Source organism: Labrus bergylta, chromosome 16 (assembly GCF_963930695.1).
Source record: "Labrus bergylta chromosome 16, fLabBer1.1, whole genome shotgun sequence".
Taxonomy (NCBI): Eukaryota; Metazoa; Chordata; class Actinopteri; order Labriformes; family Labridae; genus Labrus; species Labrus bergylta.
In genome coordinates, this window is record NC_089210.1 from 9,566,327 (window position 1) to 9,593,104 (window position 26,778).

At 39.3% G+C, this 26,778-nt stretch overlaps 1 protein-coding gene across 1 annotated transcript in view; it reads right to left on the bottom strand.

Moving 5' to 3' along the window:
* Positions 1-21,699: 21,699 nt before the first annotated feature.
* ngfra (nerve growth factor receptor a (TNFR superfamily, member 16)) overlaps positions 21,700-26,778 on the bottom strand; it is a 28,741-nt gene continuing 23,662 nt past the window's right edge. Inside the window, exon 6 of the mRNA XM_020632626.3 lies at positions 21,700-25,899. Coding sequence (XP_020488282.1) covers positions 25,847-25,899 — 53 coding nt within the window. The 3' untranslated portion in view covers positions 21,700-25,846. The remainder of the gene's footprint in view (positions 25,900-26,778) is intronic.

The window sequence follows — 26,778 nt, forward strand, 5'->3', positions numbered from 1 at the left end:
TATGCCAGGCAGCATATCCAGCTATTGTGGAAAAAAGTATATTTTGCCACTGGACTGTAAATATTGTCCCCATTTCATCCAACATACCTTTTTCTGAAAAGGGAACCCAAACTATATTCTGTTTAAAAAAACAGAAGAAAAATCAATTCCTGCATCAATGATACTACATGTTGTCAATCAAGCAACTTTTTAATTATACCTAGCACCACTTTATTATATTAGTTCAAGAGACCAAACATACAGTAAATCCCTCCATAATTAAGCATATAGCAGGCAGTGTATCTTAACATCCAGCAGAAACAGATTTATCGGTGGAAAGCCATATGTCATGTCTGGATGTGCTGAGAAAGTGAAGAGGAAGAAACAACATTTCAGACAACAACATAATTGGATAAACCAACGTAAAAGTAGTCACTCCAGAGCTGCTTTAATTGTCCAAAGTCAAAGAAAAGGTACTTGCGACTTCAGGGAAATAAATGGGAGTTTTAGCAGTTGAATGAAAAGGATGAATATTATTAAAGATTGTTTGTGTGAGTTTATTCAAGGCCACAGCTAACTGGTATTGACCTTTGTTTCTTCCTCCGTCTTCTGGCCTGCTATAACGGCACTGTAACTGATTCTGATTGGATGATATTGACCCCCGAGTTGGGCCAGTGCTCTCCTCCTCCTCCTCCTCCTCCTCCTCCTTCAAACTGCTGGAAGCTCTGCTGCTATTGATCTCATTCTTTAAGTGTTTCCATAAATTCCCTCCCCATTAGGTTAAACTGGACGGCGCTCGGTCCGCCACATGATTCACTTGGACAGACCTCCACGGAGAGAGAGAGAGAGAGAGAAGAGTCCTCCTTCCAACTCCTTGCCATCCTCTCTCCAGACTGCTGTTCATGCCTCTTATACACCTCTTATATTACCTCTCCATCAGACACTTTCCCCCCTCTGTTTAAGTGTTGTGCTTCCTGGATTCATGCAGTACAAAGTGCTTCTATTGGAGAGATTGAATTCACCCCTAATTTGGTTTTGATCCTTTTTATCTGCTTCATTTGCTTGTTGGAAGTGTGGCCACTGTCTGCGATGTTGATACCTCAAATGTGCTCGCTGCACTTTTATAAATTTCTCACTACTTCTACAAGTTAACGGCAAACAAGCCCTGACAGAAATCCCCCCTGCATGAAACTAAAGTACTCTTCCTGAACGCGCTGTTTAATGGACTACAGATGAGTTCCAACAGCACACACTAGTGCCGGGTGACATTGCATTTGCAAACACATTTTGCGGCTTGTGTGTGCACACTTGGGTGCCAGATATGTGCAGAGGTTGCCAGGGAGAGCTAGAGAAGTCATTCTTTTCTTATGATATCTGGTGCTCCCCTTGGAAAAGTCTGCAGAAATGCTTAAAGAAACACAAAAAGGCAGGTTTAAACAAATGCACCCAACTAAACGTCACTCCAATGCCAGCGCTGGTAGACACGGTTTCTTCCTCCTATCATGTGTCACATGATTACCTGCTCCTCCATCAACCCTTCAGCTTCTCAAATGTCATGTGATCAAGGGACCTGGGTTCAATCCTCTAGGTGAGTGTTGTCGGAAAAAAAAAACCCTCCTTGAATCATTTTATTGGGATTGCTGGAGTGTGAAACACCGGGCGCACAAATAAATCAACATCAGGATGAAGCCATATGTGTGGTTTTAAAAGTAAAGACGGCCAATAATAATGTTGGTCTGGAGCCAGCGTCTGCAGTAGAGGAGCTGGTAGATGGATGTCTGCATTAAGCATCTGAGTAGGCAAGTTAGTAAGCAGAAGAAAATGCTGCATTATTTTCAACAGGGATTTTAATGCACCAAACACAAGGGAGGACTATACTCAGGGTCTGTTGAAAAGAAAAGTTAAGCTGTAAGCGAAAGTCATGCTCCTAAGTCAGGAATCTTAATTGCTACCCTCTTTGTGTGTTTGTTTGCACATACATATTTGAGACAACCAGGAGGAAGTGCTAAATTGGCTTCAAGAGATCAAAGCGGTAATTGAATCAGTCTTTCGAACACATGGCAATTTGTGCTGGAAGTTTTGATTAAAAAGCTTGTGCATCAGTGTAAAGGAGCCTCACCCACCTCCATGGTAGCCCGTTAGCTGATTGAAACCCCAGAGGACCCTGTAACCTTACAGCCAACCCATTACCACCAATGCACCGCTGTCTGAGATGGTGAGGAGGGAGGGAGGGGTCGGGATAGAGACCTGAATGCCCTGCAGCAATAAATCACCTCCATCCAGTAACACTTTAATACTATTATATGCGTTTTCATAAACAACGAAGCACTTAAACATAAAGTGTAATAATGCTAAAACACATCTTGGTTCTGCTTTGTCATTTTTACTCACCACAGTTCCAAGTAAGAGCACAAACCTCCTCTAACTGTCAGTAAGTGCAGAAACAGAGCAGTGCAGCACCTCTGCAGTATTTTTCAATGGCCCTTCTCTGGTCTGTAAATCTCTTAACAGCAGTTAGAGACATTTAAGACGGCGCAAAATGTAAACACAAGCAGTCAGAATGTTTACTTGCAGGTCATCTGCCAAATGGCAGGGTTGATCTGGGAGTCTAGTCTACACTTACATAAAATAAGCAATTAAGTTTTTAATACATTTTACTTGTTGGTGTGTGTTATATACTTTAAGGCGGAGGGGTAAGGGAACACTGAAGATTTGGGGTTGTTGCAGTATGTTAATGTTATCAACACAAACTGAACACACACTTTTCAAAGCAGCAGATTCAACAAGCATAGATTGGGGAAAAAATAGAACAAGACGCCAAAACACAGACAGACGCATAAATATAAAAAAAAAAACAGGGAGACAAAGTTTTCAAAAGGAAAGTTCAAATGACTTTCTTACATGTATGTGCCAATTAAAATGACATACAATCAGCCATTGTTGGAGCATCATCTGTAATGTTTTAATATTTTTGGCTCTTGGATTTTTTTTTTTTTGTTTCCTTGTCATGAATTTGCTGCTTACCAAGCTAATATGTGAAAAGCTGTCCAGGGCCAATGTGCTTCTAAAACAGCATTCTAACTATGTCTAAGTTGTTACATTTGTTAATGTTCGGCTTGCTTTTTATATGGTGCCTGCAGTTTGGGTAATGTTAACCTAAAAAAATTACTATCCACAACCTCATTGAAATCAGCTTCATTGAACACGAAAAAATAATCCCTCCATTCCCCCTAAAACCCCCACACAGGACTAACTCACTGGACTGTAAAATACAATATAACGTGCAATATATTTATCTGTATAGTATTTTTACTCATAGTTTTTCTTTTTATATCTATTTATATCTGCACCTTATTTTTATTTTTTATGTGTAAATACATGCTGCTGTTTTTATCCTGCACTACAACGAGCCAAATGCAATGAAATTTCGTTCTTATCTGCACTGTAAAGTACAAGTTTGAATGACAATAAAGAAAGTCTAAATCTAAGTCTAAGTCTAAATTAGCAGGTATGTTTATGCAAACAAGGAATTTGACTCCAGTAATTACCATTAAACATACAACTATTAGTTTTATATTTTCTTACTGTAAATCTTACTAAGGGATAACACATTGTATTTTCATAGATGGAACACTCTGAATGACCTTAATACTCAAAACATCCACAGGCCCAGAGCCTATGAGCAACATCTCCACCTCGTTAAATTCATTTATCCGGACCTGTGCTTCTGCTAGTGCGTGTATGGCCCTTTTTCATTATCTGCTTGATTTACTGCTCAAAATCATTGCTTTCAAGAGCCATTCTGAGATCCACCAAGGTCGAGGAAGGAGTTTGATTTTGCATTTTGTTCGGTTGCCCAATCCTGTGCATGAGGGCTTGATATGAACTGTACAGCATCAGAGTTCAATCTGAACCATACTGCGCTGATTTGATCCTGGAATGAAATGTCAATGAGTTTTTAATCTATCAAAATGATGTGAAACTGCATTATGTTGCAGAAACGGTATGTGTTATATTCTGGGGTAATGTGTTTTTCATTGTGCTGGTCTTTGGTGAACACCTTGGCGGAGATGTGAAGACTGAATTTATTAAAACAACATGCCGTGGAAAATTATTTTTACCCCTATTAACAGCTTGTGCAATAAAGAATCTGATATAGTTTGTTAGCCGACAGTCTTGGAAGCCTGCAAGAGGTTGAGATATAATCAGTTCACTTTGTCCATCGGCCAGACTAAACACTTTAATGAGGTTAATCAAGAAAATCTTGAACGTGGACCCGTATCCACTCTGTCAAATACATTTTTCATGTTGTAAGCGGACATATCTAAGTGGATGATTTTTATAGGCGTCTTTTATAGACATCAACAGGGGATCCTTAACTGGAATCTTTAATTTGTAGACTTTGTATTAGAGAGAAAGGTGAAGCTGGTGGTCCATTTGAAAATTGTAAAAAGGAAAAAAAAACACGCCTGACAGCTGCCTCTATTCTCTGCAAACACATGCACACAACTCCACAAGTCCATTCGCTGACCCTGTGCACCAACATCTCCATTAACCAGAGCACAGTGTGATTTCATTACATCAGGCTTAATTGCGTTCGCTGCATCTCCACGTGCTCTGGTAGAAACAGTGGCACGAGGGCGGCTGGAGGAAACAGAAGATGGGATCGGTGGCTGAGACGTGGGCCAAAGGGGAAGTCAAAGCTTTTATTCACGGGCTTTTAAAAAGCTCTCTATTCCACACCACCGCGTTTCCCCCTCCGCAGGGTTGAGAGCTTGTCTGGGATGAAAAATAACCTGCAGCCTCCACATCATGTATACAAGTCTCTGCACGACAAGCCCAATGAGAAACAAAATATTTGACCATTTAGTGAGGCAAGGGACTTTTTTTTTAATTCTGGTGATAAAAAGTAATCAGAATAAACAAAAAGAAAGAGTGCGCATATGGATAAAAGAACGCATGTTCACCATTGTCTTCTGTGGGGGGGAGGGGTGGGGGACAGTGTATAGATTTGAAAATTTGAGAGAGAGACGGTATGATATGTAGAAAAGGAGTCACAGGACCAATTTGAACCAGTTTGGAGGACTACAACCTCCGGACAAGCAACCTTACTGCTAGGCCATCAGCACCCCAGGTTCCCCACTCTTACTTTAATAAGTGATTCACATATCTACCTTTAAAAAGCCTAAATATGTTCTTATTCCTGCAGACAGCTGGTGCCTATTGACTGCTGTGTAATCAGTTTGGACAGCTGTAAAATAAGAGCAGTGGGAGCAGGACCTGGTAGAGACCTCACAGTTGGTACAAGAGGAATTTTCCCCATTGGGAATAAAAATGGAGGTAATTCTGGGCCAGTCTGCGCCCAACACCTGACATGGTTTGGTTTCTTTCTGCTCTGTCTGGAGATGGAACACCTGCTGGGACTCTGTGGAGTTTTGTTCACATGTCAGTTCATCCAGACACGCATTGCTGGTTCAACTGTCACAACACAGTAAAGACCCAGGTCCTGTCTGCTAATTTCATGTCAAATAAGTCTCACTGGGGTGTGTGCTTTTTGTCTGTGTGGCTTCGTATTTTGGTTTATTTTCATAAACTGGTGCTTTTTTGCAGGTGTTATATTTAGCTTTAGAGAAGGACATTGGACGTGATTTAAAAAAAATGAAAACTGATTTTGCTTGAGTATACTAAATGTGCTAGCTTTTTACCCAAAACTTAGCTTTTTAAGGTAGGCTAGTAACATTTCTCTCAGGCCCTGTTTACAGGACAACGATTTCAGCCGAAAACTGTATCCTTGTGTTGCATTTTGGTTGTTCTTTTACACAACTACAGTGTATCTGGTGTCTACAAATGCATAGTTTTGAAAACAGGTTTTGGAGTACAAACTTTTGAAAATGGCATTGTGTTGTCGTCGTGTTACAGGCAGTTCCTCTGAAAACTGAGGCTTTTCACAAATGCACATTACTGTCACTGTCATAGCCATGCGCCTGATGGTGGCCTTCAACACCAATGGTGGTCTCAGTTTTACATTTTAGTTGCCAACAAACGTTTACAGACTTTTACAAAGTGGAGGAATCTTTCTCCCACTGTGTTTACCAACCACTTCTACATTGTGACATTTTCACCAAATATTTAAAAATGTTGTTTCGTGAAAGTGAGCAATGGTTAGAATGCTAAAAAGTGAAGCCAACATTAAACTGAATAACTGCCGAACTTGTCATTGTGAGTATGTTGAAATTAATATTTGACTTTGGTATGACTGATCATTCCAAAACTAGCTTAAAGATTGTTCTCAACATGTTCTACCTTCACACAGTAACTCAAACAGTAGGACAGGTCCAGATCCTTTTAAAACCTACAACTTTTAATAAGCTAGTCATTGGCACCTGGAGTCCACATTGAGATAATCAGCAACACACTATTCTAAGCGGTTCATGTTGTTAACAGAAGGAACAGGTTTGGCTGAGGAGGAAGTTAAGGGGCAAACAAAGAGAGTGGGATACACCATGACATGGAGAACTTCCTCTCCAAATTAAGGGATTCATCGTCTTTGCAAAAGTAAAGATTGTATCTACACATTATGCTAGCAACTGCAGCTCTCTGTTCTTTCATTTGAGCCTTTACGGTAAATATTTGTCTCTGTGCAGCTGTTTGTGGGATCACAAACCGTTCCCTAGATCTGCCGTAAAAGAAGAATCTACCTCCGAACGACTTAAAAGGCCTGTGGTTAACCGCAAGCTTTGATGGCACCTAATGCTAAACTATTGCTGTGAATGTTTTCAACCAGATTTCAAGTTTACGATTGGGAAACTATTTAATTGAAATTGCATCCAGCCAGCTTTGGAGCGTTGTACCTTTGAAGAATAGAGTCAGGACATTTTTTTTAGCTTAATATGGGTGTTAAACAGAGCTAATAATGAAACAATTACTGATGACAAACACCCTGTTTTCACGTTCTGCTTTAAACCTCCTTTGTACTAACATGGTTGGATAAAAGACTTTGGTAGGTGTGTTGAATTGTAAATGCTCCTGGCCTTAAATAACACCATGGTACACGGCGTGTTATGGTACAATGCTCATTAGAAACACTGACCTTGAATCTGTGAAATCAAACATTTAAGACATCCTCTCTTTGTATGGATTAAAAGACAAAATAATCCAATTGACACACCACTGTTTCTAATATGTTAGTGCTTGGAAAACATTTTGTAACTTGAACAGTTCTTTTCCTGTTTTTTTGGGTTGAATTAAATGACCCTTAAATGCAACCACGAGATAAAATAAGTATTTAACAATATACTAAAAGGGTTGGTACAGCAACGATTTTGTTTTACTATAGCATTTAGCTGGTTATGAGTGTTGACCTTTTTTTTTAAGCTTCTCAGCTTTTCCAATGCCCTTTCAACCTTTTGGAGAGAGAGGTTTCTCTGAATGGAAATAGCCTTTGGGTTTATAGGCACAATGAGGTAACACATGAAATCTGACTTGGACTAATACTGTCATAAAAAACAAAACACTTAAAATTGGATTAAAATGAAATCGTTATGAGAAGGTTGTAAGGGAAGTTCCCCTCTGTCCTCAACACCAGAGTTTCCCCTGAACAAAATCAAAAGGAGAACTGAGCTTCACCTCTTGAGGTGTCCTATTTTCTGAATGAACAAAACACATTACATTTTTTCATGGTAGCTTTGAATACACAAAAATGATCTGTCACAAAACTGCCAGCTTTACGCCCTGGCTCTTCCACATTTAAGTGTAGCAGTTCTCGCCTAAGCAGGAAAAAGTTCAGGAGTCGAAGGACAGTGTCACTAGATGGAGTTGAAGGGGAAGATGAGTTTGCCTCGTGCCAAAAAGCCCCATGCAGGGAGAGCATCTGCTGTCTGTGAGCCGCAGACTACATCAGGCGTGGTGACAGCGGTGGATGCAGAAACATTTGAACCAGAGAATATTGTGTCCACCTGTAACACATGCTTGATTATGGCAGCTGGGTGTTAATGGTCAGAGTAACATTAGGGAATCTACTACAGTGGAGAGATGCCAGGGAAACTTTCTAGGGGAAAGGAAAGTTCATTGGTTATCTCTGACATTGGTTTCACACAGTTATAGCTTGTACTTAATATCTACCATGATCTTTTTCTTCTTTTTAAATGTAATGTCTGCACCACACTAATTATAGCTCCACAAACTGCCTTTCAAAGTAGTTTACATAACTAACATTTCTTTGCCACCTTGGGGCTCATTATAGACTGAAATAGAAAGCTCTATGTTGCGCAGATGCTTTCATCCAAACCCATTAATGCGCTTTTTGGTTTTTTTTTTAATACAAGCTCCAGTGTGGAGAGACCATTCCATTTAAAGTTGGGCTAACTAGCCTGAGGCTGTGATTTTTGATGTCCACTCTCCTGGACGACCCTGCAGAAAAGAAAAGCAAGTCTTTGTTTTTTTTAATCTTCTCCGGCTGTCCGATGCATTAGCTACATCTTGCAGCAGATGCACTTACAAGTAAGCCATTTCATTTTTTTCATGTTGAGGAGCAGCTCTATATCTCAAAAAATCATTGTTAAATCTGGCACGACAGACCTTAGGCTGCTTTATCTGACTGTTTAGTACATTAAGCCCCGTGTCTCCATGCAGACACATTTAAAGCCAGACAGTAACATTTGCTATTATCATAATGTCGTGCATAATTAATGCTCTTACTATGCAATGTTTGTGTAGATTCCACATAATACAGATTCAGTCTAAACATTTGCTGTATGAGATTGGGAGCTTTTTAGGGGATGGGGGGGGATCTATTGCTTATATATTTATAGATCCCAATACATTATGGGTCTCATAAAGTAGGCTACTTAAATCTCTGTGTGACCCATAGCCCCAAGAAGCTGTCCTGTTAAAAACTGGTATTTGGCTTATTGGTGATCTTTGTCTTTTTTTTTTTTTTGTGAGCAAAAATTGACTTTATTTGGGGAAAAAAGGATAATTATGGAAATGATTAATAGATAATCTTTGCAAAATCTGAATCTTGGTTGACGTTTCACGGTGGTCACAAAGTAGCCATGTCCTGAAGTATACTGATACAACATTTAAAAAAAAGAACTTCATGCTGTATCAGAGAAGGCTTGATAGAAAGCATTAATTTATCCGTCAAAAGTTTAGTGAGGTCATATATCAGTGGTCCTATAGGGTCTTTTTCCATAGCCTCTCCCTTTGCAACCACTTGAGGCACCCCCCTATTGCAATAAGAAAGAAGTGGGCTCTTCCATATTGACTTAACCTACAGACTGCGAAGCTACATTGACTTCTTATTTACAGCGTTTGTCAGAATGAATGGAACTGCTTTTTAATGTTGTGCTACTTTAGCCATACTGTGGATGTATTTTTTAGCTACACATACCACCACAACATACATACACACACACACACACACACACACGTACACACACAGTGTGATGCAGAATAAGCATGCCCAACAAAAAAGTTTGTTATACTGGTTTCTATCTCCTTAAGCAATAAAAGTAGGTAAAGGTTGGAGTAAGGTTTTAGTCCAGTTAAAGTGTTAATGTGGAAATGTGTGTCTATATATCTTGATGCCTTTACTTGACTTTGTCCGAGACATTTTTACTGTCGTTATTTAATTCTCCTCTCACCTCCAGAGCTCTTAAGATGCTTTTCTCATTAATGTAAAATTGAATTTACTGCACTTATTTTGTGGTGCTGAATCTGCATGATTTCTCCGAGAGTTAGTCCAACATGACCTCCACGACCTTTTTTAAAATAAATTTCTGTGGTACCATGAAGCTTGATAATTGTTCTAGGTTTGCAGACTATGCCAACACCACCAGCGCCATAAAGCTAACAAGTGCTCATTTAGTTACTCTCCTCACAGCACTTAGCGCTATAATGCAGTTTTAATGAGTCTCTGTAAGCACAACTTAACTGTATATGTGTCAGGCTGTGAACAGGGCCTCTGGGTATTTTTTAGCATATTTACTATAACAAAGGTGAGCTTCCATGTCATCCCTACAACCTTTCACACCCATAAATAAGATACAGACAAAGTAGGTTTGTCCAGTAGCTGTTCTCCCCTGCTATTATCAAAGACATAAAGATGCTAGGAGTGTGTCCTTAAATGCTAGCTAAAGAAGCTGTCTCTCTGCTACAGCTGTTTGGCATCAGCATGAGTTAGAGGAAAGGAGTACAAGACCAGAGAGCAAGGGAGGGGAGGAACGCTGGAGTCTAATATAATACAATTTGGTAGGAGCTCTTCCATAAAGATGGTGAGTGGAGCCACGTGGGCTCACTAACGACAAGCCCAGCTGCATCTGCAAATTTGCCCAATCCCTCGGCTCAGGAGAAAATGATTGTCTGACCATCAGTTTGTGCTTTCTTAGCTTGCAAGATCTGTTTTTCTTTGGGATAGAGAAACACTGGGTCTATTCAAAGTTGTTTCAGATGACATTTTGCATCAACCAATATTTAAGTAATATCCATCTAGTGTGTGTGAACCAGTTTCTAGATGGAAAACCTTTCCAAGGAGAGCATGGCTACCAACTGTATTAAAGATTAAGGAGGAAGGCTCTAGTTCTGAAATAATGAAGCCTGTTTGAAATTACCTGAACTTGCATCTTTCATGTCCAGCAGGAGGCATTTATCATAGTTAATGTATCAAAAAGAAATACAAAGTTGCTCTACAGCTCACTTATTTTATGATGTTACTAAACCAAATCCAGCTGACATTATGTTCTTAAGCCTGAGTTATATGTTCTCTTCAATGCATTAATATGCTTCTTTTATTTGTGTTTATGAATGTTGGTCACACTTAGTAAAAAGATGATAAATCGGGGTTAGCTTTAGGGAGCGGCTACCTTGACAAATGACAAGTAGCTGCCACAGGGATCTAAAGGATACCTTGTTCAGAGTTCTGCCTTTACATTTTTTGAAAAGAACAGTTTGTCTTGAAGCTTATTCTCCTGAATAATATCCCAGTAATCACAAATTAATGATTCAATCTACTAATTTAGTAAACTGTGGCGTGAGCTTGTTGCGTAGCATTTCTAACCAATCACTCCTTTATACAGCTTCAGCCATACTTCCAAATATGGTCACGTCTGGCTCCAGAAAAACATGTTGAAAGCCGATGCCAAAACACAAAATTGTAGTACAACAAAACAATAAAGTCTATGGGAAACAATTGGGCGATATATGTTTTGTATATATCAGTATTACTCGTGTTTCATTAAACTTAATTTAATCACAAACTGAAGAAATGTTTCACAGTTTACTGTTACAGTCGCAACTAAATGTGATGACATCACAACATTTGGAAACAATCAGCCTTCCACCTGTAAAGTGCAGTTTTATATTACAGAGGGTCCATATTGTGTGGCAAGCTTTAACAAGGACTTGTAGCTCAACAGATGTTCATTGACTCCATTTATAGATCAACCTGTTCATGCAAAGCCACTATGCTACAGTGAAATCCATTGCACCGTGCCCTTTTCTCATTAATTCTCATGCTGTAGACGGACAAGGCCTTTCTGATCAGACCAGGAGGTTTGGAAGTATCTGCAGATTCATTTAAGGCAGTGGGCAGTCGGGGGTCTGTAGTTACCCACCCCCTTTTTTTTTTTAGATATTTCTAGGAGGCCTGACTGGAAACAGAGGACTTGCAGAACTGTTCGGGGATCCAGTGACACTTTAGGAAAACATGGTGTAAAAAATGGATGGGAACACTAACTGCTGCAGACAGATGTGTTGATAAGCCCTCAAAAGGAAAGGCTTCAGAGTGACGCTGTGAGAGGCAGAAGCGGAGAAAACACAAAATGGGACAGATGGAGCTGGAAAAAAAAAAAGAACAAATAAAAGCAAGAAAGAGAGAGAGATTCAAAAATATATCTCCCTCTCAGCCTTCTGCCTTTGCTCACTTTGAGCTCAGTCGTATTCTCTTTCAGACTATCCCTTCATTCCTCCTGTTAAATTAGCAGCTGTCAGACCCCCTCGCTCTGTGGTGCTGATTGATGACCTCATCTGGGAGTTAACATGACACACTTTGTGTCAACTTTTCAGACTACTGCACTCACGCTCTATATTGTCCTTTTTTACTCAATACCTTGAACCTTTCATTACTTTACGGCTTATTGTTACCTGATCTGTCAAAGCGGCGACCCTCTGCCATGCAGCATGTGGTGAACAGACTAAGGTATGATTCTTTTGGATGAGAAACAGGTCATAAATAATGTTAAAAGTAAGAAGTCTTCAGTAAGTTTTCAGTGAGGGAGAGGCTGAGGCGTGGGCTGTGCAGTCCTGTACATCTTTAAGGTGTTGATGAAGCTGCAGAGTTCTGATTAATGACTCTTCTGTATTGCCGGTGCTCTGGGGTTCATCTACAGTATGTGGGTGTCCTTTGGGCGAAGCCTCTCATTTCCTGCCAAGTCACAAGTGTATGGAGGTGTTTTCTTTTTAGGGAAGAATTTCCACAAAGTTTAGAGACAGTGTTTTATCTCATGTTTCTGTTGGCGACTTTAATGGATCCTCTTTGTTTTAATCACCACTTTATCTCTCATTTAGAGGAGTCAGCATTCAGGGATCGGTCAGCAGAGGATTCTAGTGGGAAAATAAAGTAATTTTTTATGGCAAAATGTCGACATGCCAAGTGTGTTGTGCAATCCAGCATCGTTCCAGCACGGCTTTTCGGAACAATAAAAGGCAGGCCTGTGGTCAGTGTGTGGTTTTACACAGGAGGAGTAATTATCCATTAGATGTGTCAGATCTATTAGTTGTTCTCTGAATGGTCAGCTAAAATGCATGTGTGGGATTTTTGTTTTTCAGGTAATGAGCTCTCAAACATAACCTAAGTACTGGTAAGAGATGGTAAGAAGTAAGCAAGCTTTCTACTGAAGTGTTTCATGAATCAATACATGCAATGCTTTGTACGACGTCTCAAAAACACATTGGCAAAAGATGTATAATTCTATCCCAAGTTTTACAAGCTATTTTTCTCATTTGTGTGTTAGAGCAGCAGAAATTCCTCATACTTTGATGTACTGATTCTGCAATTGCTTAATACTTCCTGAACTACATGTGTTGTCATGCGGTCCTGGTTAGCTGAATAACAACATGAGGGCGTCAGCTAATAAACAAAGCCACCAATATTAGTAACATGCACAGTTCAGATCTTTGTTTTTATATTTAATCAAAATGGGTTTAAAAATATGAATATATATTTTATATGAATTCAAAAAGAATGTTTCACAGAAACCTGTAAGACCAAGAAGAAATATATACTTCCAGAGTCAAATTCTTTAGACTGCATACAATTCTGAACTTTTTTTTTTTTTGTCAGGGAAATAAATAGTAAGGCAAGGCACGGTAAGTTTATTTATATAGCACATTTCAGCAACAGCTAGTAGTAATTAATCACGTTAAAGGGCACTCTTGTTATGACAGCTGAGGATATTGAAGGCATTTGTATTGAGTTTTATTTCTGTCTCTTCAATTTGATCCCCCTCCAAGTTAAGGAATGAGGACCTTACCCTGATGTAAGATGTACGAGCTTATCTTTCTGCACTTAACATTTAAAATCATCAACAATCAAAGTCCTCTTTCTGTCCATGCTCAGTTGTATCCTCCTTCCCAGACAAGTGTACAAAACAGATGTTGGGAATGAGGTAATTCATTTCCACAAGCTAAAGGTTAAAATTTCCACTTTTAAAGGACAGGACGAACAATGAGAGTTTGTAGGGCCAATAAAAATTTATGTAACAATAAAAGAGTAATGAAATACTATAAAGTGATTAACTTTCCCTCGCACAAAAAACCTAATGAAATATAAACACAGCATCAATAAAAAAGAACCCGAACATTCCAGGCAGACAAGAAAAAGTGTGGCTAAAGGATGAGTGGGGGCAGAACAGTCACTCGAATCTTTGCCATGGGTAGTTTGCCACTTTAGCTTACTTTGTCCTTCACTGATGCATCAAGAGGAATAAAAGAAGGAATAAAAGAAGTAACAGAGTAGGTGTAGTTAGCCACTAGTGGCTTAATGAGGCTGTACCAAAAGGTTTAGTGGAACTCTGAGTTAAACGCTTGTGTAAGGATTTAACATGATTTATCATGTTAGCATGCTTATTAGTGCTAAAAAAAACAAAGAAGAGCTACGTGAGGCAGATTGAGGCAAGTTTCTTCATTAAGATCACTTCAAACACAAGAAATTGTGCCTTCCATAAAGGCTTAAATCAATGAGCAATAATGACTGCAATTTAAAAATGATCCTTACAAAACAAGAACAATTAAAAAACTGAAATGTTAGAGGAGCTACAATGCAGTCAAGTTGTCAAAATGCAACAAAGAACACAAAATAAATGGTGGAAAGGAAACAATTTTCAAAGCCATTGAAGAACAGCAGGAGTATAGACTACGATTTGAAATTGTCTAGCGTTCTGACTCGAGGTTACTACCCGGCAGCTGATTCCTAAAGGTCTTAGGGTTCCCTTTGGTTTATATTCTTTAGGGATGATCTAGGGTGAAGAGAATAAATTATACAGGGGGTAAATCAGCTATCAAAAGGGCTTAGAGGAACCCTCAAAAGGGTGGTCATGTTGAGGACTCACAAAGTCTGAATAGTGAAGTGTATTTGAATTTTTGAGCTGTGCGTCCTTGAGAAACAAAGAAAGGCCAAAGGAAAGACGGAAAGCTCTTAAGACATTTGAGGGATGTTATGCTGTGATCAGTTAGGCACATCCATTCCTTCTAAGAATTGTTCTTCATGGATTTCTTTATCATGTGTTTGTCATTGTAGAAAAGCAAAGCCACTGCATTTTTTATTAACATTGGGTGAGGGAGGCAAGTCCCTGTAGGCCATCTCCAATTCTCTGCCTTTATAAATGGTGGCTCCCACCAAATAGTGTTTACTTACAGAAGAGTGGAGAGAAATGGAAACAATTCCTTCTACCATGAGACAGCCGTACATTTTATTGTCTCGGTGTCACAGTCTCACCCCGAACACATGCAGGAGATAATACCTTATCATAAAAATGACTTCCAGGTCTGTTCAATGGACCGAGGTGTGCTGTGGACCGGAGCGAGCTGTCTGCTGACTGTCACCCACACAACCTGGATGGTGCAGATGCAGTCGGACATGACGTGGGTCCCCAGCATCCCCTGCAAACGATAAGACTATACAGTATAGCCAACCAAACCATTTATCTTTTTTCAATTTCCAAAAAAAAGTCCCTTTATCTCCTTTTATCATACACTACAGAAAACCCACAACTCCCTTTTCATCAGGAACCCTCCAGGTGCTAGCTTGCCCACACATCCTGTGAGCAAACACACAGGGTTTCCCACTCCTTTTTTTTTCTTCTTCTCTTTCTTAAAGCATGCATTGGATAGTCAAGCATCTGGACACTGCAGCTGCGCTACCAGCAGCCGTAGAGGGTCAATGCAGAAAAAACACAACCTCTCTGTTTGTATTGTTGTTGACAGAAATAGAGTCCATAACAAGGTGAGAATAGCAGTGTAATTAGGAAAACCTGTTTGTTGAATTTCCATCGCTTATAATCAGATTCAGATTTCTGTTGCTTGTTTCGTTAGGAGTTTAGAAAGCATAGGAGGGACTGCTTTCACTTTTTTTCGCTCCATGTAACTGATATCAACAATATGCTAAGAAGCTCAGTTCAATGTAATGACGTAAGATGACTTTACCTTCACTTTGTTTCTTATATCATCAAAGATGCATGAAAAAAAAAAACGGGTGTGATGCCTCTGATGCACCCTGAGGTTATTTACTCATCATCGTCTGTCATCTATGCTGCCAAGTGTGGCTGATACAGCCGTCTGTATGCAGGCGGATGGCTCCATCTGGGCATGCAAATGTTTAAGTATATGTTAGTTCTTGCTTGAGTGTTAGATGTTTATCATTCTGTCATATACAAAGTCCAACGAGGATAAAAGAACAAGATGATTAGAGAGGAGAAATCAGGCCTTGTCTTGTAAATAAACACAGGAGAAGGTGTGTTTCCCAAACATGAACACAGACTTTGTGTTCTGTGTGATCGTTTTTGTCTGCTTCCTATTTAAATAAAATACGTTTTGAGCTTGTGGAAACGTAAAAACAGGTACCTCAACATGGCAGAAATGAAATCACAGAGCTAAAAGGGAAAATATTTACTGTATTTGTATCTATGTGTACAGTAAGTCTACTCTGTATATTTGTATTGCTCGGTATTGTCTGCATCACTAGCTCACTTCAAGCAAATGTTCCCAGTCCAAACTGTCGAAAGAAAATGTGCACAATGTTGTTAGATTTACTTGAGATGTAAATTGAAATTCAAAACTTGGATAAATATAACTCAATACCAATACAGTAAATAAATAAAAAATAAAAACTTTTTTACTGAAGAATATACAAATTGAGGTTTTGGTCCAGACCTCACCTTGGCTGGGAATTTTGTTTTACAGAGAACTTGAGGCGGGATCCTTTACCATTTTCAATGTTATTTTTAAATACATTTCCGGTAAACATTACCATATAGACAGAGAAAAGAGACAGAATGTAACCACAGTATAATTAATCTCGTTCATGCTCTAGGATGTATTCCCCCACAGTGCTGGTTTTGGTTTAATATTCATCTGCGTAAACGAAGACTGAAGCATACCTGAGGGAAGAAGTGCTTTACAATTCACAAATTCTCACACACACCGCTATGCAAACAATGGCATTCCCATCGGGAGAAACTTGGGGGTTTGTATTCTTCCTCGAGGACACTTTGACATGAGCCATATGTGCTTTTCTTTATTTAGTAATTTACATTGTTACAGAGAGAGAAGCAGAATGTGTCATAGTCTTATTCTCCTGTTGCCATCATACTTGGCAGCCATTGTGGGTATTGGCAAAAACATGATTCAATTATTAAAGCAAACACGTCATGTTAATAATCTTCCTTTTAAATGTAAATGGAAAAATGTCAAAGTATTCAAGGAGGTTTTAACCATTTGCTGCAAAATAGAACTGTTATTTCCCACAAAGTAAACATGCATTGCATATCCTTAAAATGTGGGATGCAGAGTTCCAGTATTGTGAATTGTTTTGGTTTGTTTTCCCATTGAAAAGTCATTTTCTGTGTCAGTCTGCCTGGTGTTACAATTTATTCTACTGTATTCAAAACCATGAGTTGCATTGGGCGTACAGTTGAGGCTGCATACATTACAGGCTCAACTGAGAAAAGAAAAGAAAAATGTTCCCCTGCCCTGAAATAATTTACCTCCGTCTTGATGCGAAGCGACAGTTAAGTTATGGATGCGGGCAAACCAAATCCCACTGAGTCTCACTCTAATGTGTCATTAGTCAACTATGTTGTCCACACTACTTTACGGCAGAGCAGGAAACAAGCAAACCAGATCCATGCATGGACATTCAACAAGTTGCTTAACAGAGACATATTGAATGTTTTTTTTTTTTGGGAAAAATCTTAAAATAGAGAATTAAACAAACGGGAACAATTACGCAGCATCAAAAAGTTTATTTAAGAAGTAATTTGTCTGGTTGATTACCTGTGATTAAAAAAGCATGCCTTTATTTGAACTTGTCTTGATGTTTAAATTTTCTTGTGCAAAGGTGTAAATAGTACCAAAGGTCTGTATACACATGGATTTGATTCATGGATCTGTACAAAGTGAAAGATTTACGTGGTTATACCTAGAGGGTAATATTTCTAGACAAAGACAAAACACTCTTTCTTCTTTAAATCCTTTTTTCCCCCTGCTGAGGTTCCTTAGAAGTCTCACAGCAACAAGTGCAACACGATAAATTAGAATGAGTGTGACTGATGAGAGTTTGTGGTCGGGTGTGTTTGACTTGTAGGGGTGTGTTATTCACCAGAGTGAGGTGTTACTGGATATGGGCTCCTGCAGCTGGCGTGCATCACACTCAAAAGGATTTCTTCTGAGTCTTTCTGTTCGTGTTTTTATCTCTTTTGACTCTTTCTTCACAGTTCTAGACATTAAATGAAGAGATTTGGGACAGGGTGGTCCCCTTCTATCCACGTGGGATGTATTGTCTGCAGATGGGAGAGGCCTGGGTTGGATTGGTTTGATTTGCTTTTGTATTAACCACTGCTACGCCGGATTCTTTCCACACATGATCTGGAGCTGTTATTTCTCACCCTGCAGAGACCTGTATGAATACAGCGGTTAAACATAATATAGGATAAAGATCTTGTCAGAAATACCCTCAAGATTCTGGTTGTTTCTGCAGCTGTTGGTACATGCCATGTTTTATTCTGGAGTGTCTTGTATATTTATTTGTCTGCTTGTTTTAGCATCGCAATAAGAAGTTCAAACATTTGGAATGCATTGAAAGACCTTCAGAGACCCACTTCTTCCTCCATTCTGTGGAAAGATGCCATTTTCCAAAAATATCCTCCTGCAGGACGTCAGCCCACATTGTGTGCAGATGAGGCAGCTGCAGTCCAAGATGTGTCAGTACAGATGTTAGTCAGTGTCTTAGCATTCATTTTGATTTCGCTCAAACCTGTGCTGGTTGTACCGGAGATGTGTGATTTAGATGGGGGACAAATAATGTTTTATGTTTGAGACAACTAGAACCACATTTCCCATAAATCTTGCTGCTTCCTGTCTTAGGGGATACGACCATATTCTTCCTCCTGACATTGTCACTCCAGACAAGATAGAATAACATCCCATCTGATCTCTAAGTGCGTTATAGATAGAAGAAGAATTTGAAAACCTGCAGTTGTAATATGTGAACTGGAATAAGCATGGAAAGCATTAACTGTCTTTTGAGTAGCAAAGATGGCAAATGAAAAGTGTGTAGTATGCTTCAAAGAATGGCGCAATGAAAGCAAGAAGTTAAAATGAACAAAAATGTGCCAACACGTATAAAAGTGTCTACAGAAAAGCTTGTATATGACCAAAGCAATGCCCCAATAGCAAAGCAATACCAGAGGAGGTATATTTGGCTTTGCTTTCATTTTTGTCCAAACATTTGTGATAAATTTGTGGAAATTTGTGGCTTTCTTTGTTACATAATACCATTCCAAAAGTATTTGTGCGACTGCCACCACTGTTGTGAAACTTTGGTTTGCTTTACACACAGAAAAGACTTGATCAAAGTTGTACTTGGCAAGAGTCTTTCGAAACAATTGGACATTAAAGTTCCTTTGAGGAGTTTTAACTGGTTATGAAACAGAGTGAAATAAATACTGAAACCGTTATATGACCTACTCAAGCAAACATGACCATCAAGAAGACTAATCATTTCTATATGTTAAATATTATTAACTGAAAGGTAGGTGTAGGACGAGGCGATGGTAGCTCACTGCAGAAACAGCCAAGATTCTCAATGAGTGATACTTTTTTACTGTTAAACGAAAGCTGTATGATATTTGTTGAAAATACTCAACACATGTATGGGACAAATTTAGAGGTACCACTTTGCCCACAGGGGGCCCTAAAATCAGTGCAAACATAATGTTCCTCGCAGGAGCTTTAAATTTAGGAACGGATGTGTAAAGGTCAAACTCAGACAGACTTTGAAATAAATCTGGGTTTTCAATGAGCTGGACATTATTTAAATAATCAGTTTCTGAAAAATGAAATACCAAAAACCTTTCGAAACCAGGGATTTTTTTAAACATAATAGATAAGCATTTAAGTGAATAGTTTCTTTAAAGATGGCTTCCTTCCTTCCTGTAAAGATGACAGGTTGTAATTTGTCAGTGCTGTAAACCCTCTTGGCAAAATATCTGTTTGTTCATATAACTTTAAAAATGTATTAGGCTTTATGGCAAGCCTTTTAGGAAATGTATATATTGAATGAAACTTTGAAGATATTGAACAAAGTCTGAATATATTGAATATATTCAAAGTTTCATTCCATATATTCAGACTTCATTCCATATATTCAAAGTTTCATTCAATATCTTAATTTCCTGAACGGCTTGCCATACGCTTAATATAGCAACGATTGATTTAAATTGCAAACATTAGCCCAGACTATGTACAGCTGTAGGAAGTTGTTTTATGAGTTGAGTCAGTGACGTAGTCGCATTTGTGATTCATCACCCGAAGCATCTTTGACTATGTCTTTTGCTACTTCTAGAATGGGCATGTCTGTTTTCCTTTATCTGTAAAAGACTTCTTCTTTTTCCATTTCAGCTGACTTGCAGTCTTGATAAATCATGATAGAGGGAAACATGCAGTTTGATTAGTGTCTCTGTATCAGTGATCCCTGCTGATCAAATTCAAATTCTGTAGTCTGTGATCTGTCATCCCATGGAGAGGGAAAAGCTGTACAGAACCATGTCTTATTGCTTATTTTGGTTTTGCTTTTCAGAACCAAAGTGTCAAGAAGGCTGGTCTGTTCAAACTGAAGTACCGCTGTTATATGTTTTCTCCCCAGGACTGCAGACATTTGTACTGTATTTGGTGACTTCCTAACCCTGTGTCCGTGTAGGATTTATAGCTGAGGATTTATCTCTGACTCAGAGCAGGAACAAAACCCTTGAAAGTGATGGTAAGACTGCAGGGAACGACACTCTGGGTCCATGGGACAAACATATGGTCCTGCTTTTGACTGTGGTTTGGCTGCCTGTCTGCCACTTCATACTTTATGGTTTTACCATTTTATTTTCATTTGCTTGAGGTCATTTTCACAAATGCTTTTGGGTGTTTGAAGGGAAAAAAACCTACGAACAACTTTTGTGGACTATTCCTCAGAGGATTCAGAGATCTTTATACAACCAACTTTTGGAATCATATAAATATAAATGCTTTTCCCGTTGAGTGCTAGCTAACAGGCTCACAAACTCACTTCTGGTTGTCACAATTCTAATCACAAAAGTTAATTAAATGATTGAGTTTCCATTAGGAAATATAGTTCCATATTGGCTTTCCAGCAAGTGTTAAATGAGAAGATTGATTGTAACTGTAATGTCCACATCCATGGTCGGTTAGCTTAGCTAGTTGAATGACTGGACACAGGAAGACAAAGCTTAAAGGGGTTCTTTCGAAGGGTAACTATAGATCACCATCAAAGTCATCTTTTTTGCTTATCCATGCAAAAAATAAGTGGTAACACTTGGAGGATGTGCAGGGATTATTAGCCAGATAATGAGAATTGACTCCAGGAAGACACTGCACTTTGCCCAGGGATATTCTGGTGCATAACACCACATGGAATGGAAAATGTGTTTTTACTCTTTTCTACTCTTTTTCGTTTTACCTGCCAAAAATGTGATCAGTAAAAAAGTGATCTGTAGGGATTTTGAAAAGATGCTGTGCTGTGCTGTGCTATGCTATGCTACGTAGGCTAAGTGGCCACTGACTATAGCTTGAAGAATGTATTTCTTGCAGACACATGAGAGTATTTCCCTCATGTCAACCATGTTTTTTTATTCTAGTCTTAGTCTATGCTAAGGTTATGCTATGCTATGCTAAGATATGCTAAGTAGCTTCATATTTCTTGCTCAGAGTATTGATCCTTTTATCTTCTCAAGGACATATGGGCTGTGAACTTTTGTAGTTTGGGAAGACAAAGCTAACTTTTTTCACTTGTGTTTTATGCTATGCTTAGCTAAGAGGCCACTCTTTGAAGTTTCAAATTTCCTGAATAGATAGTATCAGAGAGAATAAAGCCTCGTATTTTGTGCAGACATTAACACATCTTGACTTTGTTTAGTGTAAAAAAACAGAGTGGGACACATATTGCAATGTCATCTCGTTTATTGTATTATAGATGCTCATTTCATTTGCACACATTTTAATTTTTTTTGTACATTTATAATGTATTTTTGTATCTTGTATCAACTCTAAGAAATTCACATTAACACAATGCATTTAAAATTAGTAGGTAAGTACAGGTGACATTCAGCTTTTTTGGGGAGAAAGTCCTGATCTTTCTGTATCAAGTTTGTAATAATAAGACAGAGAATCACAGCGAACCTCCCCAAAGAATTCATATTACAGCACATTACATGTCCTGTCGCCTCTAAAATGGAGGCACGCGATGAGACCTACTGTACATGCAAAAACTCAGCACACCGCTGATTTCTATTACCTAATATGTGAGTTTCAGAGTAGCAGACATGTATGTTATTTGTTATGCTACATGGCCCTATCGGTTGCCGGTATTAATAGCGTGTACGCATACAGTATGTATTCATTGGCAACCTATTCGTACATGTAAGTCTTAATAATGGTGCCAAGTTTTTACAGTTTGCTTGAGTCTCCACAAAGAATGTATAACGTTTTTTTCTGTTTACCAAAAACCTTCATTAGCTCTTAAAAAAATAAAAGAAATGCACATAAAATCATAAAATAAGTGGAACATTTGCAAAAGAAATATAGTTCAATTTTCAAACACCTGACACTGTACACAGGCACTTGAACTGTGGTACACTCTTTGAGTGCATTAGTTGTACATCTAATAAGTGCTACAAAACAATATATCAGTTAGAAAAAATACTGAATCTAAAAGTGTAATACTATTCAAAATATAGACCAACAAGCAAATGTAAAGACGAAAACAATTTACAACAATAAATGAGGCCAAATTCAAATCTTAACCTTGAATGTGTCTTGCATATTTCTGTGTAGTTTCCGGTTGTACATTCTTACATTGTGTGTTTCACTCCACAAGCTGCTGTAGAAAGAAATGAAGTCAGATGAGGATGGATGAGTATGGTACCGGAGGGCTAATTGGACCTCGAGGGGAGGGGGGGTTCTACCACTCTAAATCAACAATCTGGTCACTCATACTGTAGCAGCGTTTGCTTTAATGCAAGAGCCACAGCCAGGATCAGAATGATTCATACCGGCTCTCTCAATAGAGGAGTGAATCATTCACTTTCAATGTGTGTGTGTCTGTGAATGTGTGTGTAGTCACATGTCCATACCACATGCCCACATCAACTTAGGAGCTGTAAGCAGAATACAGCAGTGTTTTATTCGTTTCCTTTCATAGTGCTGCAGCCAAAAAGGATGAATCACAGAGAGAGACCGGGAAGTTGAATTGTCTTGAGATGTTGGTGACAATGCCGCCCATCGATGCAGAATCACACAGTATGTAATGACTCATTCTGAACTCCAGCTCTGCTGACCAGTAAACACAATACATATTTCTCTTTTAAACTTAATAAGTCTTGTATTTACTTTTCAGGAGTCAAACAGGAGTGTGCTTTCTTTGCAAGAATTACACAGAAAAATGAAAACCACTTGTCCTGGGGTTAAATAGTCCAATCTGTAAAAACTCAACATATTTTGTTTGATTTCTTTTTTTTCTTTTAATTAATAAAACTGGCAAAGAAATGTCTCATTGTTGACAAGGCAGCTTTCATTTTACTGGTAGACTGATGTTATCTTAAGACAGATCAAGGCTTGCTAATTCTTTGGTTTCCCAGTCCTTATGTTTAGCTATAGGCTCAAAAGCTGCTGGCAAGAGCTTTATTCACAAACATAAGTTGGTACCAATCTTCTTCATAGATGTCATCCATTGTTCTGTCAGCTGGATTTTTGAAGCTTCAAGGTCAGCATTTTGGCCACCACCAAGTTGATTGTCTAAACCTAAAGTGGCTGTATTGGAGCTACAAAACGTACTTATCAAACTGTGCGTTCTGCGCCTGAATTCATAAGCTGCCAAAACCAATGTTGTTTTCTGACTTTTTTTATTATTTTTTTTAACCAGGCTGTTAAAATTTTTTATTCTGCTTTTACGTTGGGCATTTTAACATGGGGCCCAACGAGGTTCAGTCCCTTTTGGATCGAGCCTCAAGTGACCACTAGAGGAACTGCAGTTTTTATAACCTGCCTCATTTGTTTTTTTCTCAGCCTGGAATTTGCTGCTTGATTTTCTCATGTAAGTGCTGGAAAGAAAATAAATTCCCTTAAAATTTCAAACCCATTCTGATTCATCAGTGCCTTAATCAATACAATCAAATACACACATTAAACTGCACCTTTTAACAGTTTTTTTACTCTACAGCTGCTTCATGTATGTACCTGTCTACCTGCCTAGTCTATTTAAACTTTACAGGATGTTTACAGAAATACTCTAATTTTTTTGTCAAATCACAAAAATTGGGACCCTGAGAAAGCACGTGCCCCTGTAGGAATGGATGCTAAAGCGGTGCAGTCAAGCGTAACTCCAATATGCTTCTATAACAAGATATCTATGCTTTTATAGTTACTGCAAGTAGTAGGGGGTGAACATAAAAGACATTCTTTGTGATAAAAAAAAAAGTGTCACCCAGCTATACTTCTAAGTGCTTTTATACCACCATGGCGGTATATTAAATGTCACCGGCCTGAGGCTTGGAGAAGGGATCTGTAATGTCATGTTGCATCTTCAAATAGGGCCATGTCAGCCCTCTGTTGACCACAGCATTACCCCCGATGAGCTGTGTCTGAGCTGAGAAGAGCAAAGGGTAAAGAAGCTGAAACCCTGAGGTAATTACTACCTGCCTGTCGGGATGTCTCGCTAATGGGCCTTGTGTTGATGGATTCAGCGCGGCTGGTACATTAGCGCCTCAGGACTGTTTATCAGGCTCGATCAGAGCTGTGTGTAAGTGTAAGAGTGAGTATGTAGAGGGCGGTGCTGTCGGTGAGAGGAGGATAGTGAAGAGTTTGCCTCTGAGGGGTGTCCCAATTTTCCTACTCAGCAAGTGTAAGGCATGACAGATGGGACTTTGGGCATATTTTTCCCCACCAAATTCATTAAAGCGTCTGTTTATGTAGCAGCTCTATACTGGGTCACCAATGACGTCACAGCTTGCATCTCAACCCATCACAGTGACTCAGCAGAGCTCCACAGCCCAGGAGATGTTTCTCTCATGTTGCCCATCCAGGCTCCATAGAGAGCCGAGGGAAGCACCCTGCTGAATCAGCCATGTAACTGAAGCCACAAAATGAAAATAATGCACCACCAACCGGAGCCGTGTTACATTATAAGCATGAAATTACTGAAATACAATCCCTGGAGCCACTGTGAAGAGGTCTATTTCAGCCAAGGGAAAGAGAAAGTGCAGGAAAAAGAGAAAAAATAGTTGATTACCAAGAGGGCTACGCAGCAATTGACCTTTCTTCCCAGATATGAGTCACTTGCATCAGCCTGAGCTGCCAATCTCAAACATTGACGCAAACACTCTTCGAGACAACATGCCATGAAATGTGTCCGTTAAATAATGAAAAAGAACAAGAAACTACAGGAGAAGTTGGGGTTGACTCACGCCTCCCCCGCTACTTTTTGTATCGCAGACAATGGGGGGGGGGGGATCTAATGGATAGGATCCTTTTGGATGGAGATGAGGGATTAACTGAGAGTGGGACACCACAGAGGAAGAGAGAAAATTATTTTTGATGCACATAGGAAAGAAAGGGGAGATCATAAAGAACCTGTCTGCCTATTTCCATTTCAGGCACATTCGTTTCATGGCTAGTGATCATGGAAGTAGAGGGGAAATGGCAGGATTAGGCAGGGTTTGGGGATGCTAAATTGGCAGTTGGTGGGAATATTAGATACTGTCATTTAATACGAGATGCACTGGCATTTTGTATGATTATGTATGTGCAGTGACATTGGTACAGATTGATATTGCCGTACAGTTTGTGTCCAGGCACACTGATGGGTAGATTTGGACTCTGTATGCAGGGATGAAGAGTCAGACTGTGGTCCAAAGGTGCTGGGAGGCTTTCAAAGTCAAAAGATTTTCTCTGTGGCCACTTCAGATGTGAACTGGAGATCAGTTTTACATTCCCATGTGCCCCTCCCCCCCCCTGCTTTTGTTTTTTTGGTCCACTGTCAAGTCCCAACTCTCCTCTCCCTGTGTTCAGCTCTGATGTCTCCTCTTCTTTCTCCTCAGACTTCAGGGGGTGGCGTGTCAGGCTGGGGGCCACCATCGACCCTCACCACTGCAGAGAGAATGAGGAAAAAGAAATATGTCAGGTTGTCTGGAAGAAGACAGGTGATTTTCTGTGATATTTAAATCAGTAAAGGGTGATTTTTTTTTTTAACTTGAACCTTTTGCATATTCTCACTTTTTCTCACTGAAGAAGACCAAAATTAAAATGATTAATTTACTATATGTTTCAACCAAGCTTCCTTTTCCAGCAAATACCAATATACTTTAAGTATAGTAAAAACAGGAATGATCATGCTTTTCCCTGCAGGGGGCCCTGTGGTGTCACTCACTCATCCAAACCTGTTAAACTGGAGTCATTAGCCGGATGAGGATGGGAGAGAAACTCTCTTTTCCCACAAACCTCTTAACCTGTTGTCAATTGAGAGAATCCATGGAAACGCTGGGGGAATGCAAAGGCGTTTCTGAGAGGACCCCCTTGCCTAGTGGGTGTATTCTTGCCTTTATACATGCATCTTGTGCCAGAAGAGTGTAGTACAAGAGAGTTATTTTAAAGCTTTAGAAAGGAGGATTCTTTTGTCGGCTCACGTCATACCCTTCCTCTGTTTCCATTAGTTTCCTGTTCCAAAAAAACACTTTAACTCCCACATTTTTTTTCTGCTCTAAAATACTCTTAGTTTGCTATTCCCTGACACTCGGCTTAGTATTTCTTTCCTCATTGAGTCTATCCAGTGAAGGCCATAGTCCCTAGTGCTCTTCTCCCTTCCCTCCTGTTTAATCTGACACTCTGCAGGCATCACCAGTGAAAAAGAGCAGAGAGACACTGATGCTGGCCAGTGCAAAGCCATCTGCATCGTACAAATGTGCAGTCATATGCACAATGATTTGCACCTTTGTTTCCACCTCCAGTGCAGCTGTTTCCATTCGCTTG